General features: G+C 38.6%; 1 protein-coding gene across 2 annotated transcripts in view; it reads left to right on the top strand.

Moving 5' to 3' along the window:
• The window catches only part of CEP85L (centrosomal protein 85 like), a 113,484-nt gene that overhangs the window by 62,287 nt on the left and 31,190 nt on the right, over positions 1-20,007 (top strand). For both annotated transcript variants that reach the window (XM_061990586.1, XM_061990584.1), the window contains exon 4: positions 18,569-18,690. In XM_061990586.1, coding sequence (XP_061846570.1) covers positions 18,569-18,690 — 122 coding nt within the window. The remainder of the gene's footprint in view (positions 1-18,568; positions 18,691-20,007) is intronic.

The raw sequence follows: 20,007 nt of genomic DNA, 5'->3' as shown, positions 1-20,007 counted from the left end.
TTCAACTGAAGTAATTTTCCTGTATTTCAAGTCTCTTCCAACCTTTAAGTTAATTTGTGAGTTAGAGGATTTTTTTTTCCGTATTAAAACTTGGTATATTTTTCATCTCTGAAATCTGTCATTCCTATATAATTTGAAGTATTTAGTCTTTCATTTAAAACATCCACCTACTCCCTTTCTCCCGTGTTACTGGAAACTATCCAAATGATTTTTGAGAACCCCTTCTGTTTGTTTTGGAATAGCATCTGGATGATACTTTGCAGGTTATCTTATGTATATTGTTCGATGTTGGGAAGTGACGAATGAGACCTCAGTGCATATATGGAGTAGACTTTGTGCTTCTAAGTAGTGGCGGATTTACTGGCTGTGAAAGGACTGAACCGTTGAGCGTGTGAGCATCCAGCATCAGGCTTCGTATGTGAAGGCAACTGACAGCATTGGGCCTTCTTCCCGATTTGGAAATTGCAGGGAAAAATACAGAAGCTCAGCCTAACTCTGGACACTTACAGATATGGTTTGGACAGTCCTTGTTTAGCATAGATTAGTGATTGACTTTGACAAGGAAACCAGACATAGTGGGATTTTAAAATTTATGTTGGTGTGTGTTGTTTTTGGTTTTTTGGGGTTTTTTTTTTCCCTTTCTGTATAAGCCTTGCTGTGATACATGCTGCAAAACAGAGATAAAGAGACCTTGGAGGTGATGTAACACCTTGTTTCAAATTGAGTTTTACTTATGTTTTTGTAAATAAGATTTAGCTCTTCAGCAAAATGGTTGTAACATAGTTAGCAACTCTGTTTTAATATAGTAAATATACCTGCTTGCTTTTTATCCTTTAATATCAAAGCTGAGAAATGAGGACCACATATTTCATTTGGAAGTTAATTGAATATTTCCACAATCAGGACTAGTTTTTTACTGGTACATAGGGTTTCATAATTTACTTATGGCATTATTAAGGTTATAAATCTCTCACAGTCAAGCCAACTGTATTTGGCCTTTTTTTGAGGTGAGTTTCATGTTTTTATTGTGTGCTGTGGTTCAGCAACAGTATTGCTATCATTGCATTGTTTACCTTTTCTAAGGTGTAATATGTAACTTGTACTACTGAAATTTACCTCTGTACTTGGTTATTAAAATCTTAACACCCACCACTGCAGTAGTTGTGATGCCAGTTCCCCTCTTTAACTAAGCCAGTGTGAAATGATCTTACTCTACCTCAAGTTCTCAGCATTTTTTGTTCGTGAGTTGCACCTAATAGTTTTGGAGCTTTTTGGAAATGAGATGCTGGTTTTGTGTGGCAGCTGTTGACAACAGTCATAGCTTGATCTTCTTTTTAAAGAATGATACTTAGATATGCAAGATAAGGCATTAAAAATAGTGTTCTCCTCAGAAATATAATACAGGTGTTCTGTAAATGTCGAATTTGAATAAGAATTTTTAAGATGGAAAATATAGTCATTAAATAACAGTAGCATGCACATGTTCAGACCACGTGGATGTTGTAGATGTTGTATTGATATTGTTTCCCTGACAACAAGTTTGTTTGGGTACCCTTCCGCAAGACATTTTTCTAGCTCAGTTTTGTATCACTCCCTTGTGTAACTCATGGGGATTTTGGTGAGGTTTTGAGGCAGATGCCAAAGTACAGCTTATGGGACAGTCTGACAGATAAAGATAGGATATATGAGTACATCATTGTACTGTTTGATTCACCCCTGGGTGAATTGGTCCAGACACCCATGAATTTCATAAAGGAGAAGCTTTAAAAAAGGAATCCGTGTTGGAGGTTCTGATCTGCTTAATTTTGTCCTGGGGAACAAAAATGTGCAGCTGTTGCTTGCTTGACCTTAAATGGAGATGGTCTGGGTTTTCTCCAGTGGGATTAGGAATCTGCCACCAGAGCATATTTCTTCTCATAAATTTATTTAGAGATCCGGTTGATGTTTGGGATAACATCTGAAAAGAGAGATGTTATACTTCAGCATACCAGGTCCTTTATTTGAATAATAATAAAACTTTTATTCACATTTATGTTAATTTCACAAACTACTTTTGCCTTTCATGTGCTAGTTTTTAAAATTCAAGCTGTAGATCCTGGCCACCTGTGTAAAGAGTTTGAGGTGTCAGTATCTGCTCTGCTGATAAACCATAACTCTGCATAGACTCAAGCCCAGTTATATATAATTCAGAAGTGAGGAAATTCAGCAGTAAGTCAGAATACTCAGGTTAGTGCACTGCTAAGGCTCTTGTTGCACATCAGGTTTAAAAGTAACTAAAAACAAAGAGAAGCAGATGCTTCCAGAGATGAGCACTAGTTTACCTCTGTAGGTGGGACAGAATAGCATATTTTAGTGTTGAAGCTGAACACTAAGGATAGAGATCTTTCCTTTTTGTAAACAGTGTTTTTCTGTCCTGAGATATTGCTTGTAGATATCCAGGTATCAGCAGATGTGGCATATGGTACACTTTTTGCTGATCTCAGCTATGGGAAAGGACTCAGCTGGTACATCCTACAGTTAGATTTGTACTGCAGGTCTAACAAAACCTAAAGGGAGATGAGAGTTTTTTCTTCCTTCTAAAAATGCAAGAAAAGCAGTGTCTTCAAGCTGATGTGATCAATATTCCAGATTTACACCAGATAAGGAGATAGACTAACCAATTCAGAGATAGTAGCATTTTTTTATTCCTCTGAGGATTTTTTTGCTTGAATTTGACATTCTTCTGATCTGTGTTTTGTGTATTTTATCTGATGCCTCCCTTAATATTAGTATCTCACTTCAGTGATTCTCATTCACATCTAGACTTTCAATGTTTTTTGAAGGGATATAGATGAAGTTGCATGTCTGAGGCTGCAGATTTTCCTGTTTTTTTTTTTATAGTGAGACTTAGAATCTCTGTTAGCATTATAAGAAACAGCTCTGCTGAGAAATCTAGGCTTTGTATCATGTTACCCTTTTCTGGGATAAGAAATACTGATTTTTCCTAAGCACTGGACAGTCATCTAAGTAGTTGGTCTTCACGTTTTGTTCTTCATTATAAATATGGTGAAAATACTTTTTGAAGCTTCAACTCCTGAAGCGTACCATTGCAAAGTGATTAAAAAAAAAGATACAAAATAGATTAATAGAAAATTTTACAACTTGGACTGAAATATTTCTCATTTTGGGAAAGCTGAAGACTCTGTCAGGACTTATCATCTGACTTGCACTTAACCAAAGACTTTTTTGGAAAGGTCAGCTGGAATGTTTTCATTTCAATTGCTGTTACTGGCATGATCTTTTAACCATTAAAGTAGATCACACAGCTGAAATGTGTAACAGCTGTTTATTGTCTTAAGCGCTTTGACTCAATGTCAGGAGAGAAGTAGAGGAACAAAAAATTTTGCCTGACACTTGCTTTGAAAATCCACAGTGCCCTTCCTCTTCCCATACCCCCATAGGGAGCACTTAACTTGGACACCACACAGGTAGCACAGACTTGAGCCATCTAGCTTTTTTATTTTGCAACAAAATATTGACATCACAAAAAGCTATGCTCTTTCAAATATCTGGTAGTTTCCATATCAACTGAGTGTACTTTTGTACTAAAGCAGTGATTGTTATTTAAGTAATTATTGTTATTTGAATAATTATAATTCAAATAATTGAATAATAGCGTTTAATTGCAACGATGCAAACAGTCTTCAAAATAGCACCATGATGCAGAAGAAGTTTAGTGATCTTCATTACAGTAGAAGTTGATTTTGTTTCTGTGTGGTGCCTGGGGGCATTGTATTTTGGTGTTTATTAGGGTACTTGATTGGTTGAGCTGAACAGTGTGTTTTAGGTGGTGTGCCGAGACCCTTATACCTAAGAAACTGTGTTGAGTGTCTTTGAGATAAACTGTTCTGGGAAGCACAGAGATTAGTTGTGTTATTTGATGTGTTATGAGTGATAGATGAATGGCAGGACAAAGGCATATGAAGGAGAGATAAGGCTGGAAGACCATGTTCCATTTGCCCAGTGATGGTGCTGGATTACCTCTACTTCAACAGTAACTGCAGAATGGAGGAGAAACAATTTCGGTTTAGGTTTATCTACTACCTATCTTTAGCTGAAGACTGTCCTAGCAGAACTGCATAAACATTGCCCAAATGATGACACACAGACAGTGTTTAGAAGCTGAAGAATTCTCTCCTGTAGAATATTGCAGTGACCACCCTTATGTCTTGTTGGACAAGGGAGCTTTTAGAACAGTGACCTCAACATCTTGCCTCTCTGGGATATTCATTCAGATCAACATGCAGATCACAAATACCAGGCATTTACAGAATTTTCAGACTAATTTTATGCTGATCCTACTTTCAGATGTGAATATGGGACATGTGAACCAGAAGCACCTTTCTTTTGGTTGATGTTACAGAATGGCATCTTTCTTTTCTTCATTTATTTCTTTTTCTTTGGTGCTTGCAGTTCATAGGTAGAAAACTAAGGTAATTTCAGTGATTTCTGATGAAGTAAAAGAAAAAGTGCATTGAAAATGCAGAATGCTTTTTTCCCCCCTCTTCAGAAAAAAAGTGCCGTTTCACAATTATACATGCAGAAAGAAGATATTTTATTTTAAAACCAAAAAATCTATTTTGCTTCTGGCACCCCGGAAGAATCACAGACCCAAACCCTATTACTTGAGAATTTGAAGTACAAAACTTCATATATTTTTCTTCATTCTATTTTAGAATGTGCCAAAATAAAACAGTTGCTCAACTCCTCTGTTTCAGACCATCTCTGAGTAGCAGGAACAGATTTCCTGGTCTTGCTAATATTTTTTATGTCTTTTTGTTACTGCTTTCTCTTGAAAATGCTGCTTCCACTCACAGGAGCATGGGAACTTTGTCACATATAGTCTCAAAGCTCCTTCTGGCTATAGGTGGATAGCCACCCAGATGATATAAAGAAGAACTTTTCTAACTCTTTTTATGAGTTACTTTTTACAGAAGAAACAATTATATTAAGATCCTGTTGAACAGAACATGCAGTTTCATCTCTGTTTTGGCTCTAAGGGTGTTCTGGATGGGTCAGACCTTGTTTATCTTTTTTATTCAATCAAAGAACTCATTCAACTTAGGTTTATTTTCCTTTTATGCATGGATAGTTTTATTTCTATCTGTTAAAATTAGTATTTTGCTTAGAAAATGGTTTCCAAACTAGAGAATCTGCTATGTTTTGATGCTCTCTGGGGAGAGCCTTGGACAAATGGTCTTTGCTCTTGTCTTAGTTTCCTTTCTGTAGTACAAGAAATATAAGGCAGATTTTTTTTTAAGACCTTTTGAGACCTACAGGTGACAAGTACTAAGTGCTGGTGATGGAAGTGATATTTCTGTGTGTGTGATCTTTTCTGCTTATATTAAAAAGGTGCTAGGGCTTCCCCCCTCCTCAGTTTATTTCCCAAGCAAGGAAAACACCTTCACACACTGACACGGATGTTCAAAGGCACCCTTACATCATACTGCTACTTTTGTTAGAGACAAGTGCATTTCAAGTACCCCTCATAAACTCAAGTAGGAGTGGTTCATAATCTGAATTGAAGCCAAACAGTTTAAATATCTGTCACCTGCTCCACACAAATCGTGTGGCTACCCTCTGTACTTGTGTGGTTCCCAGTTTCACAGACAGTCCAGTGTTAAAAACTGGCTGCACTTATTCTGTTTGCCAGTAACACAGAAATTTCAGGCTAGGATTTTCAAATGACAGATGAATTTCCAGGACCTGATTTGTCAGAGGCATGAAGTCTCTATAACTCTCTCTGAAATTCAGAAAGTTGTCCATGTGTCTCCATGTGAGTTTAAAAAAAAAAAAAAGATAAAATTACTGAATAGTTGTTTAAATATGTGATATGGGATTTACATGATACTGTATGGGGATAGTGGTAGAGTTTCTGACAGAAGCAATGGATATCCTTTCATAGTAATTCCCAGTCCTGCCTGGTTTGTTGGGTTAGTGTAACAGCTAGTACCTCCAAGGGAGAATTCCTGCTCTGGTGGCAGAAAACATGAATAAGCCTCTTTTTTCCATCTGCTGAAGTTTTTCAAGGTAGTCACCAACAAATGTAAATGAGTACTGTACTCGTGTTATGCAGAGCTTTGATATCTATAGGTCTTATTAACTCTTCATGAGATTGTTCTTGCAGAGAATTCATTTTGTTGGCTAATCCCAGTAAGGTGACTTTACTAAATTCCCTTCTTGCTGCTGTTTATAGACTATCCTTTTCTCTTGTCTCTTTTTAACATATTCATGGTAATGAGAACAAAGGTGGGAGGGGGGTTGTTGGGGGGGGACTAGTTTCTTTGTTTCTGCTTTTTTCGCTTTAACAACCTAAAAGCCAATGGAAAACAGTGCATTACCTAATTATTCCTCCTCCATATGCTGTCAGTTATAGCACATACAATACTTGCATGTGCAAAAAATTGAAATGCACAGGTTCCAGTAATTTGACTAGACTCCATTCTTTCGGCAAGTGCCTATAGAGATCAGTCTGGGTGGCCATTTTAAGTAAAGTGTGCTTTTGTGAGTTTGTGTGACTCCTTTGTTTGTTGTCAGAGAAATATTTTGAACGTTTTTGCTTTATTTTTTTGAGTTTTTTTTTTTTTTACTTATTAGCTTAAGTATAGTGAATATTATGCTTGTGGCTCACATTACTTTTGAAGTCATGGAAAGCTAAAACGGACTGCAGAAGGAGAGACTCAGTTACGTGGTTCAGAGGCCTTCACGGAATTTAAAGAGCTTTCATTTTCGAAATCGGGACCCCTGAAAAATAAATTGCAGAGCACCAGTTTTCCCCAAATATATACCTCTGCTTCACATTGACTTCAGTGTCACCTCCCTCAATATGTTTCCATATTTTGTTAAAATAATCTGATCCTCTGTGCTCTCTGACCAGGCTCAGAGTGGTAGTGAATGGAGTTAAACCCAGTTAGCAGCCAGTGACCAGTATTGTTATCCCCAAGACTCAGTGCTGGCGCCTGCTTTTTTTAACATCTTTATCAATGATCTGGATGAGGGGATCAAGTGCACCCTCAGAAAGTCTTCTGATGACACCAAGCTGGGTGGCTGTGTAGATCTGCTTGAGGACAGGAAGACTCTTCAGAGGGAACTGGATAGACTGGAGTGATGGGCCAAGGCCAATTGCATGAGGTTCAACAAGGCCAAGTGCCAGGTCCTGCACTTGAGCCACCAACAACCCCATCCAACGGTAGAGGCTTGGGGCAGAGTGGCTGGAAAGATGTCCTGCAGAAAAGGACCTGGGAGTGTTGATCAGCAGCCACTGAATATGAGCCAGTAGTTTGCCCAGGTAGCCAAGAAGGCCAATGGCATCCTGGCTTGTTATCAGAAATAGTGTGACCAGCAGGGTCAAGGAAGTGTTTGTTCACCTGTACTCAGCACTGGTGAGGCTACACCAAATACTTTGTCCAGTTCTGGGCCCTTCACTACAACAAGGACATGAAGGTGCTGGAGCATGTCCAGAGATGGACAATGAGGCTGGTGAAGGGTCTAGAGAACAAGTCTTATGAGAAGCAGCTGAGGGAACTGGGGATGTTTAGCCTAGAGGAGAGGAGGCTGAAGGGAGATACGATCACTCTCTACAACTGCCTGAAAGCTGGAGGTCAGTCTCTTCTCTCCAGTAATGAATGGTAAGACAAGAAGAAATCTCAAGTTGTGATGGGGGATTTAGATTGGACACGAGGAAGAATTGTTTCACTGAGAGGATTGTTAAACACTCAAACAGCCTGCCCAGGGAGATGATGGAGCCTCCATCACTAGAAATATTTAAAAGACACATAGATGAGATACTGAGGGATATGGTTTAGTTCATTGATGGGCTTGGCAGTGTGAGGTTAGTGGTTGGACTTGATCTTAAAGGTCTTTTCCAACTGTAGTGATTGTCTCATTCTATTAAGTTCTTTTAAGTTTTCCAATTACTGCACAGTAAGTATTATTCTTTTTTATTTCCCCTTAGAATACTCATCAAAGTTGCACTCTTTTAATCCTGTTGCTACAAAACGGCTCTTTTCAATATCTGTGCATGATGGATGGCCAGCTCTGCTCATTCTTGCAGATTTTGTGCAGGCTCACAAAAAATGGGTACCTCTTTTGCTTGCTTTCTAGGTCACTTTTTGCACCTACTCATTTTGTCTGTGAGCTGGAGTAATAAGTAATAAATGAGCAATCCACACTGGCCATTAGTAAACTAGTATTTCTACATATTAGCAATGTACATTTAGCATAAAGGTTAAGGCCTGAGTAAAATGACTGACATCTTTTATGGGTGCTTCCATTCATGATTGATTTGTGCCTTATCTTTTCTTTCCAACTGTTCTTTTTTTCTAATCTATTTCTGTCTTATTCACTGCAGAATTTTATGAACTGTGCAAGTATGTCCTATATTTGTGCAGCACTTAAAACAGTCTTTTTGTGGGCTTTGAATAACTGTAGTTGCTTTTTGGTCATGCTACTTTCCAGGACAAAGCAGGAAACAATTGAAAAGAATAAATTTAACAGTGAAGCTCTCACTGAAAGCTTCACCAAAAAAAAAAGAAAGATAGATTGAAGGTGTTTTCCTTGTGGAAGCTCCCTTTCATCTCCAGATTTGTTTGGTTTTGTAAAGAATATTTATATTTAAATGTAATGGCAAGATAAAATGAACACTTAATAAAGCAAGTGTTTCTATACTTAGGAAAGATCTAATTGTTATCAGTGGAAAATTCCAGGCACTATTGCTTTTAACATCATATTAAGTGGCACCTAAAAGTGTTTTTTTGTTTGTAACGTTTGCCAGAATATAAATGGGAAGGGATTTCTGACAAAAATAATATTGGTGTTGCACAGAGTATAAAGGAATGTTATAATGACACATTAAAGCAAGAGAAGTGTAAATGTTCATAGGAAGATAAGCAGAAGAGGGTGTATAATCTAGCTTGCAGCTCTGGGAGTGCCAGTTTCCCCCTTTAAGAATGTAGTTGTTTAAGGTGGCAGAGATGAGTCATGGATGTCTTGTGAGTGGCTGCAGCCTCTGGTAATGAGACTGTCCTTGACACCTACAGCAACAACATGCATCTCTAGAGATCTTGCAAAAGCTTTTCAGACTTAATGACTTCTTAGTTTGTTGTTTGAAGCTTTTGTATATCACTATCAAGGATGCTAAAAGGAGCAAAACCTTGCCAGTTAAGTTGTGGCCAGCATCCCAATTCACTTGCCATACCCAATCCACTGTTATATTCCTGTTTGATTCAGAAACTCTTGCTGGATGTCGATTCTGAGCACTTACAGATCTTTCACACATTACAGCCTCTTAGGGGACAGAGGCAAATTGGCTGGTGACACCAAACTGGGAGGACTGGCTGATGCCCCAGAAGGCTGTGCTGCCATTCAGCAGGATCTTGACCAGCTTGAGAGTTGGGCAGAGAGGAACCTCATGAGATTCAACAAGGGCAAGTGCAGAGTCCTGTATTTGGGAAGGAACAACCCCGTGCACCAGTATAGGCTGGGGACTCACCTGCTAGAGAGCTCTGTGGAGAGAGACCTGGGAGTCCTGATTGACAATAAACTAAACATGAGCCAGCAATGTTCCTTCGTGGCCAATGGCATCCTGGGATGCATCAAGAAGAGTGTGGCCAGCAGGTCAGGGGAGGTTCTGCTCCCCCTCTACTTTGCCCTGGTGAGGACTCATTTGGAGTACTGTGTCCAGTTCAGGGCTCCTCAGCTCAAGAGGGACAGGGAACTTCTGGAGAGAGTCCAGCACAGGACCACCAAGAAGATCAGGGGACTGGAGCATCCCTTATGAGGAAAGGCTATGAGAACTGGGGCTGTTCAGCCTGGAGAAGAGGAAACTGAGGGGGAATCTCCTTAATACTTACAAGTATTTAAAAGTGATGTGTCAAGAGAATGGGGCAGCACTTTTTTTCTGTAGTGTCCAATGATGGAACTAGGGGTAATGGACAAAAAATGGAACACAAAGAGTTCCACTTAAACTTGAGGAAAAATTTTTCGTGCAAGGATGAGGGAGCCCTGGCACAGGCTGCCCAGGGGGAGAGTGTGAATTCTTTCTGGAGGTTTTCAAAACCCACCTGGACATGTTCCTGTGTGACCTGGTCTAGGTGGACCTACTTTAGCAGGGGGATTGGACTGCATGATCTCTAAAGGTCCCTTCCAGTCCCTGTGATTCTATGATTTGATGACTATAGGCTAGAACTGTGCTGCTTGGTTTTGTGTGTGCTCTCATAATGCAGATAACCAGCACAGGCAGGACTATTTTGAAAGATAAGAAAGTGGAGGAGTTCTCTGGTTTTATTTTCTTATTCCACCTTCATGAGGAAATCCCTTTCCTTGAACCAACTGCATATCTAAATACCAGGTCTTAGCCAATAACTTCTCAGTGTCACAGCAACTGCATATTAGTGTGGGGTTTTTCTCTGAAGCTTAGAAAATAGTCAGTCCACATACTGATACTTTTGGAGAGTTTGGCAGTGTCTGGAGTTGCGCCACTGCAAAACATGTTGTCTTTTATGGTGCTTTTCTACTTAACAGTGTGTGCCAGTGCAACATCTCACATGGCCTTGTACAATGAATCTGATGGGAGGCTGACCTGGACAGAAATAACCTTCATGTGCATGGGATGGAGGGAGAGTGTAGGATTAGGGCTGTCAGGAGGGAGCTGAAAGGCATGAATGTTTGAAGTGGTGAGAAGGGGCGGAGAACAGGCCTCTCTCCATTTGATAGCAGTGTAAATTTATGCCACATGTAAGTGCCTGTGCAGTTGCTATCAAAACCCTATAACTATGTCATCAGTAGCAAATCTCAGCTTTTAATTTTTTTTTCTGTTTTTCCCCTCTGCAGTGAACAGCATACTTGACCTTAGCTTTGTTTTCTCCCATCTCTCTTGGTATCCCAGCAACCATACTTGCTATGCTTTGCTCTTAATTCATTTGTAAGCTATTGTGGTAAGGGATCATGTCTTCCTCTCTTGCTATGGTTATCAAACCTGACCTTGATGAAGTTCAGGAGCCTCAGCTGCAGTATAAACAATGCTGAGGCAGAAGTAAATGTACAAATAACAATAATGTGCAAGAGAGTCAAATTCCACCTTGGCTTATGAGGGTCAAGTCCGTGAGGTCTTTAAGTGTGTAATGTCTTGTGTGCAACGGGAATTGCATTTGTGAGGGAGGCTTCACAAACATTCTTGAAAAAATAACTAGAGGGACTGCTGCTTTTCAGAGGTATTTTAATGCTGTTATTTTTGAAAAGCTTTTAATTTTCTTTAAGAAAGTAAAGAGATAGGATGATAGTGGTGTTGTCTGTAAATAGTCAGCATTAGCATTTAATTTTTTTATTGGAAAAGCTTTAAGAAGTCATACAACAGAGGGAATAGTGTGTTTCCATCTAACTGGAGAGGCACGTTAAGGCTCCCCCTTGCAGAACAGACGAACTAATGGTTGCAATCCAATGATTGCTGCAAAGATGAGAAAGAGCAGATTAGTGACGCTAGCAAATGACTTAACATGCTTGCTTTGTAAAGCCCTGTATAATACTGCAATGCCAAAATGAATGGGTCTGGGTCTATAGTGGCAAAAAACCCACATACAAAGGGAGGGGGGAGGTGTGTGTGTGGTGTCCTCCTTTTGTTGTGTTGTTCAGCCCACTTTGAGACTGCAGATGTAGACAGTAATTTAGACTGCTGCAAACTAGGATAATAATTAGTGCATCTGTCATTCTGGCTTCTTAGTCTGTAGAAGTCCTTTGTGTAGTGTCTATGTACTTCAACTGTGGCTATATATTTTCCAGTATCTTAAAAGATTTTTGGTCTATGAAATTGGAGCCTAACTGTGATTCTCCTCTTGACATAGTGTAGTCAGTTCTGTCTGCAGTCCCATGTACTTGGTCCTGGCATACTTTGACCATGACACTGAGAAGCTGACTTGATGTGTCAACATTCTTACTTCAGGACTGGCTCACCCTTTAGTTCCTAAACTTCATTCAATGTATGTCCTAAAATCTTAATAGTCTTTCAGTTGTGATATGCTTTTGCTATTTTTCCCCTTTTTTTGTTTGTTTCAGGGTTTAGTTTTTTTTGTGTGTCTCTTGGTTTGGTTTTTTTCTTCTCCAGATACTCTTATCTCAAGTTGTCATATCTTTTTTTTTTTTCATTTTGTCAGCCTGTGTTTGCATAGACTCTCAGCCTAGGAAACAAAGTATTTGCAGGCTGATCGCAGGTCTCTTCAGCCTTTATGGTATTTAGTTCTTTTCTCAAAAATCTATCTTCTAGACTTTTTATTCATTAGAATTGCACTTTGAATAGGTTCTACTATTTCAATGACTTTCTGGTAGTGCAATGCCAGGAACCAAACATGTTTTTCCAGATGGGTTTATGCCAGAGCTATTTAAAGTCACTGTCTTATTCCTGCCCTCACCTCCTTTCTTTGTGACCTGACATTTTATATATAGGCAACCCAGACTTGCACTAAACTGATTTTCAAGCAGGTTGATTTTATGAAATCTTGTCAAGTTAATTCTCACCGTTAGTTGTGATCTCTGTTATATTAATTACTTGGCAGCCTGTGTGTCTATGTAACATATGTGTTAGTGACCTTTTTTCCAAGTCTCATCGAGGTTTTTAGTCTGGAGGAGACTGAGGGGAGATCTTATTAACATTTATAAATGTCCAAAGAGTGGATGTCAGGAGGCTGGGACATCCCTTTTTTTCTATTGTAGCTAGCAACAGGACAAGGGGTAATGGGGTGAAGCTGGAACACAAAAAGTTCCACTTAAATATAAGAAAAAGCTATTTCACTGTGAGGGTGACGGAGCAGTGGCACAGGCTGCCCAGAGGGGTTGTGGAGTCTCCTTCCTTGGAGGTCTTAAAGACGTACCCGAACATATTCCTACGCGACCTGATCTAGGTGAACCTGCTTCTGCAGGGGGGTTGGACTAGATGATCTCTAAAGGTCTCTTCCAACTGCTAACACTGTATGGTTCTAGGTTCTTGGTAATTTTTTTTCTTCCCATGCTGGATTTCACCACTTTTTGATAATGCCGACCTCTCTACAGTATGTCTTTGTTCCTCAGTACCTCACAATTTGATGATGTTTCAATTTTGATTTTAATTATGTTCATCTCCCTGTTAAAAATTCCCCAAAGAACACCATGTGTACCACAGCTTGGAATAAGAATGCGAGGGCACAATTAGATGTTCGCTCTCCTATGAGTGCTGGAGATTTGTGAAAGTATAGCAAAATGTGATACAGCCCAGGTGTGGCTGCCAAGAATTGCAGTGATCATGTCTTGCTGAGCAGAAACTGTCTTCCCTAAATGGTAAAGATGGAGCAGAGTGGAATGGTAAGTAGGTGGTGGTGAAATCCAGACACCACAAGTCAACATTTCTTCAATCGGTCCATAGCCTTGTTTTTAGCCATCTGTGGATCTGTTATGCTTCTTTGAGGATGCTCTTTCTAGTGCATTTCAGCAAGGCACAGCCTCTTTCTATAGAAATGATTCCTTGTGTTTTAAGTGATTTGAAATTAGGGCAAGAGTCCATGGTTGCAGCCTCCTCTAGCTGAGACTCACTAGCACTCTTCTGTTTTGCTGCAAGATGAATAATGCTCCAAGATTGTCTGAATTAAAGAAGCTGCTGTGAGCTGCAGCACTTGACCTTCGATAGGAGGACATCTGGGTCAGGAAGAAGACGTGGATAAATCTTTCTTTCCTTGCCCAGGGCAGGGAGCAGTTGCAGAGCTCATCAGTGTCCGATCTGCCTCTGTAGATGTAATCCTTTTCCCATCACAGCGGAGCAAAGAGCAAGAGGCATCTCTCTGATAACAGTGTGTTTGATCTTGCTGCAGCCACATCCACCTCTTCCTCATTGCCCAGTGAGGTGAGCATGTGGGGGCACTCATATTTGTTCCTGCCAGTGTCAATCAAAGAAAAGGAACCATTTGTGCTCCTGCTGACATTGGTTGTGCAAATTCTTTGCTTTGGATGCAGAGTTCTTTCTCCTGAATAACGATGGCCTGTAAAATACAGTACAAGAAGAATACCTACAAAGAAGGGTTTATGATAGCGTAGGACAGGGCAGGCAGTTGACCAGTGGGTCACTCAGCTAGCAGAGTGCCAAAAATAATGCCGTTAGTAGTGGGCTGTGAAAACTTTATAATTGTAGTATAGACAATGCTAAATTATTTAAACAGCAACTTTTAAGGAAGAACAATCCTTAAAATATGTAGCTTTTTTTGAGATTAGCTAGTGTTTTGGCTTTGGACTCAATGTTTACTTTGTCATGTGGCACATTATGTGAAATGCAGTGCTAATTCTGTGGGCCGAGACACTGAATTGCTTCAGGCAGAAACTATGAGAATGTTTGGAGAAGACAATTTTAATTGGTACAATTAAAACCCCAGCTGTTATTGGCTTGAGTTATCCAAATGTTGTTACCATCTAGTTCAGAGAAAAAATATTTTCTCACTGTTAAGGAACATGATGGAATCAGTCAACCATGTTTGTTCCAACAATAAATATTTGCGTATAGGTTAGTACAGCAAGGAGTTATTTAATTATTTATTTTCTTTTTGCCCAGTAGTTAGCTGTGCCTCAGCAGTGACTTTAAAGCTTGCCAGGGCATGAAAGTTAAGGCCAGACCTTGTCAGAAAACAAGTTAGTGAGGACTTTTGGATGCCACTGTGCAACGGATACTGTTCTAACTGAACAGATGTTCTCAGTTCAAGGCTGATACTATTGGAAGAGATGCCAGGCAACAAAAATAGTTGTATTTTCTAGGGCAGATGGAAAAGAATGCAGTGTGTTTCAAGCTGGTATTTTGTTTTGTCATTGTGGAGGATTCAAATTAAGGACTTGGAGTTGTGGATGGCTTTCCACAGTCCTGAAAGTGTATCTTGCTCTCACTATTTAGTTTGAAGCCCTTAAGAGACAAAATACTTGAATGTGAGTGGATCACCTCTTCAAAGCAGCTAGAAAGCTGTCCAGAGTAGTTAACACTATGTGCTCATACATGAGTGAAGTGCCTAGTTATTCTGGGAAGTATTTTTAGTGCTCTTTTTTTTTGTCTGAAACATGAGATCAGAAATAGAAATGGTTTTTCATTGTTGTTTTCATCTGTTCAGAGTGACAAATTGAAGTGCACAGTTGTAATACAGAATAATATTTTTTATATATGTCTGTACAGAGTGTATATGTTCCATAAATTAGACATACTCCAAAGCCAAAAGCATCTCAGTAAACAAGCTAACGAGGCCTTATGTATTAGATGATTAAAAGAACCTACACTGATATTAACACTAACTAACAAAATATTACTCGATTCTTAACTTAGCAAAACTCATTGCCATGCTTTTCTACAGCCTTAATATTTGATTTGTTGTATAGTGACTTATTGTACTAAAGTTCAAGGATTTCTTTTTAGTTTCAATGCAAGCTACTAAGTTTGCAAAGATTGAAGTAAGGAATTTACTCTTAATGATTTTGATAGAGAAACCACTGGTGGCTTCCAGAATGTCTTCAGTTAAGATGGGTTCATATTTAAATAGTTCTCTTTAACCTGCTGTTTTTTTATAGTCCAGTCTTAATGACAAAATTCACCTTGCTTCACCTTGTTTAATAAATGGGCTGATTTGGCTTTATAAAACAATACATTTCCTGTTTAACTTGTCAAATGCCTCTGGGTGGTTTGTTTTGGGTAGAGATGGAATTTCCGAATTTGGAATTAATTTCAGTTTTTTTTTTAATGTAGTGTAATGGTGTTGAGGTAGATAAGAAAAAAACATTCTTCTGCCCTATATTGAGAGAAGCAAAGGAAAAAATTTCATGACACAAAGTACAGTGATAGTCTCTGATGTTGCTTTTTCATACTGCATGACATGGCATGTGTCACTGAGAGACTTCGACTGAAATAGTTTTGTGCTGGTGCCTGTTAATTCAGCCAGTCATGTGGGTAACTAATACAGAACAATGTGTGACAATCCTAAGGTATTTTGTGAGCATCAAAGATGACTTTGAAGTTATCTGGTCTAGATTGAGTGACTCAGGAAAAAAATTATTTTAGTTTCATTGATCCTTAAATACTGTGCACACGTATTACAGGAAGAATGATGACTTGGTAACTTCCTCAAGTTTTATTGGATAATTGCCCAAACCCAAAAAAGCCAAGGTGATATCACCAATTTAGGATTTATTTTTTCTTTAATGCTAATACTGATCATTGTGCATGAAAAATGAAGCAAGAACACTGTGAAATTGATTGCAGATGTTAACAAATGATAGATCTTAATCCAGGTAGCATGTAGCGCTGCCATTTTTTGCCTCCCAGTAAAGTGCCATCTTTACCATAAATTCCTTGAACAAGCATAGGTTTTGATGGATTCATGTGCTAGAAGCTACAGATGTGACAAATTTTATTCCCACAAAATTTTCAAGTCTAGAATACGCTTCTGTAAGCAATAGTATGAGGCACCTTTTTTAGGCACAACAGTTGAGAATTTTCAAATGTGTTCTGTGGATTTAACTGTGGGATGTAATCGTGAATGACCAAGGGATGGGAAATACCAACTGTACTCATAGATTGGTGAACCATTGTAAGATAAGATTTTATTTTAATATTATTTAACATTTTTCTTTTCCTCAAAAAGCCTTGTTTATATGGTTGATATGGCCTTTTAAAAAAAAAATACTTGATATTGGCTGGCAAGGAACACAGTTGAAGAGTCTCAGTGTCTCAGAAATTGACACAAAGTATTTACTGTGTTAGAAATGTTGGCTTTTTTATTCATTCATAACTACTTTTACTGTTGAAGCTATCCAGTTCATTAAGCAAAGGAAATATTCCCCGAAACTGATGAATTGGGTTTGGGGGTTTTGTGTGTGAAAAAGTTTTGAAAGATTTTTGAACTAGTAAGTCTGGTCATTTTACATCTAGGTTTAAGGTGTAAATTAAAAGAGAGAAACTATGTTTCTGTTTCATCAATGGGCAAGTTTGAACTATAACTTGAACTGAACTAGGCCGGGGCTAATTTAAGTAAGAGGAGACTGAGGGGTGATCTTATTAATATTTACAAATTTCTAAATGGTGGTTGAAAGGAGGTTGGGGCATCACTTTTTTCTATTGTATCTAATGACAGAACAAGGGGTAATGGGATGAAGTTGGAACACAAGAAGTTCCTTTTAAACATAAGAAAAAACTATTGTGCTGTGGGAGTCAGGGAGCCCTGGCACAGGCTGCCCAGGGAGAGTGTGGAGTCTCCTTCCTTGGAGGTCTTCAAGACCCACCTGGTTGTGTTCCTGTGTGACCTGATCTAGATGGACCTGCTTTAGCAGGGGGGTTGGACTAGATGATCTCTAAAGGTCCCTTCCAGCCCCCACCATTCTATGATTCTTCGTGAAATGGGGGGAAGAAAGTATTTTCCAACTTGCAGAATAGACCACAGCTGTCAGGAGTTTGTTCTTGACTTCAGCACATCTTGGTGCAGGGGTTTAGGCAGTGAATTATTTCCATTTAGCGTTACAATTCATAGTACAGCTTTGACCAGAATCATGGACTCCTTGACAATTGTTTACCTAATTTTAATTGTTGATGGTATATCTTTGTCTTAATATAGTTTATTTTCATCTCAAAGGTAATCTATAACACTTTGGAGCAATGTAAGAAAAAAATAAGCTAAAATTCATCTTTTCACTTTTCCTATTGCTTTTTTCCAAAACCACAAAAAAGCAACATAGTCTGGTGTCTCACAGAAAATAAAGAGAAATCTTTTTTTTAGTGATTAAAAAGTAGAAGATTAGGTAGTACCTCAGGGCATCTCTCAGTCTGATCACGGAAGTTCTAACTTAAACCTTCCCTGATATGAATTCCTGATACAAATATTTGTAATATTTTCAATATTCTGAGTGTAAAAAATTTGTCAATTAAACAACCAAAGTGGTTGTTTACTTTTCTTCCCAACCATAATATTACTGGTTCATATTTAGTTCAACTGTTGTCCTTGGTTGTGGGGCACATATCCTGGCATTTGGGAAGATTAATGGAAAGCCTGAAGTCTGTTATTTAAGAAACATTTGGGAACAGTTAGAATTTAACCAGAATTATATTCCCATATTCTGTATTTCACATGCACATACACCTAGGGGAATTTCTCATTCTTTGTAGTCTAAGGTTACAGGTGGGAATTAAGCAAGTCAATTGTAAACATTATCTGTTGTTACCAGCGGATCTAAAGCTGTCAAAGTGTCTCCTGTAGCGCTACAACAATTGCGGCAGAATATGAGTGATTTCTGGGGTTTGTCTTGATTATGTATTTAAATTCTAAATGAACTATGAATTCTTCAGTAGGGAAAAGATAAATTTTAAATCACTGACACTGGACTGGAGTTTGTGTTAAGGAAGTTCTTTATAAATCCAGTTGTTTTATGTAAAGCAAATCTGAATTAAACTGAAAAACAGTTAGGTTTCTGAAACAACAAACTGTTTTGTGAATGCCCTAATACTTAGGATAATATTTACTGGTTTGGAGGCTAATTCTATAATTATTTTATGCAGATTCCAACTGGAACATCTCGTCAAAGTTACCCAGCTACCAGCTATCAGGACTTGAGCAACTGGGAATCTATAATGAAAGTTAAAGAGGGACTACTAAGACAGAGGGAGATTGTGATAGATCGGTGAGTAGTCTGCTCCTGCTGCATTGATTAGATGATGTAAGAGCCATGATGTAGAAACTGACTTTCAGGAGAACTGCATACTCAGTGAAGTTAAGCTCCAGTATAGCAAATATTTGTGCACAAAGATGTGGGAGCTGATCCTTGCTTGGAGAGAAGACTGACTGCTGGCTAAAAGTCTTTAACAGAGTTGGAAATTCACTTATGGGTTTAATGCCTCTGCAGTGGAAAATGGAGACTGAGACCACCAGATCTGCTGTGAAGTTGTTTGTCTTTGCTTTTTATGGGTCTGGATGTTTACTTGGACATCTTTCCACTTGTACTGGTATCACAAGTGACTTAAAATATGATAAAAATTGGTAGACTGCACTGATTTTTCCATGACAAATGTAATATATTTGGAGCCAATTTATAAAGCTTTGAGAAATTGACCTTTGCAGTAACTTTCAGTGATAAAAATATTATTAAAATGGTCATACAAATAATTCAGATAACAAAATATGAAATCCAGAATCTCTGTCAGCAAATACATCACTTCTTATTAAAATCAACGTCAATCTGAAATGGCCTTGGCAGCAACTAGCTGCTTTCAGGTTTCTGGTATATCTGAAGTAGTTTCTGGAATTCTTGATGTATGGTTAAAATGAAGCCTTAATGAGGAAAATCTGCTTTTAATTAAGAGCTTAAGCTTAATGAAGCTTACAGTAAGTTAGCAGATGTCATCAGGAACTGCAGAGTTTGAACACAGGACATTTAAGAAGGGCATTTTAATTTGACATGATTATCATTTGGCTTAGTCTGTGTTTTAATAATAAACTCTTGGCTCATGGCTGAAAGAGGAGTGGTTGTTCTGATCTTGAAATAGTTGTGCCCTCTTCTTAATACTTTGCTCCACAGCATGAGGAGAACTTTGTAAAGCAGGTGTGTGTTGATCACAGGAATGTCAGGCATCCATTATGAATTTTTTTATATATCATCTAGCAGTTCTTCTCTTCTAATGGATAGAGGTGGGCATAATATACTTGGAGACTAGTAAAGTTATACTTGTGCAATATCTGTTCCTTTTTCTATTGCAAGAGAGCAAGAAACTGCAGTGGTTTAAGGTGTTTTGTACCCTAGCCAATACTGCTGCTCGTACTGCAGTGATGGATTCAGCTCTGCATCAGCTTCCCCAGTTTGATGTAGCATATTAGTTCACCTACTTCTGCAGCTGAAGGTAGTGCATAGTGTTAGGAACTGCAGGGGCACACAGTCACACTCTTTCAGCTCTCCTGAAGATAGCTCAAGGGGACAAGCAGTTAGAATGGAAACATCCTTAAG

This window comes from Colius striatus, chromosome 2 (genome assembly GCF_028858725.1).
Source record: "Colius striatus isolate bColStr4 chromosome 2, bColStr4.1.hap1, whole genome shotgun sequence".
NCBI classification, from domain to species: Eukaryota; Metazoa; Chordata; class Aves; order Coliiformes; family Coliidae; genus Colius; species Colius striatus.
This window is presented reverse-complemented; position numbering and strand designations above follow the sequence as displayed.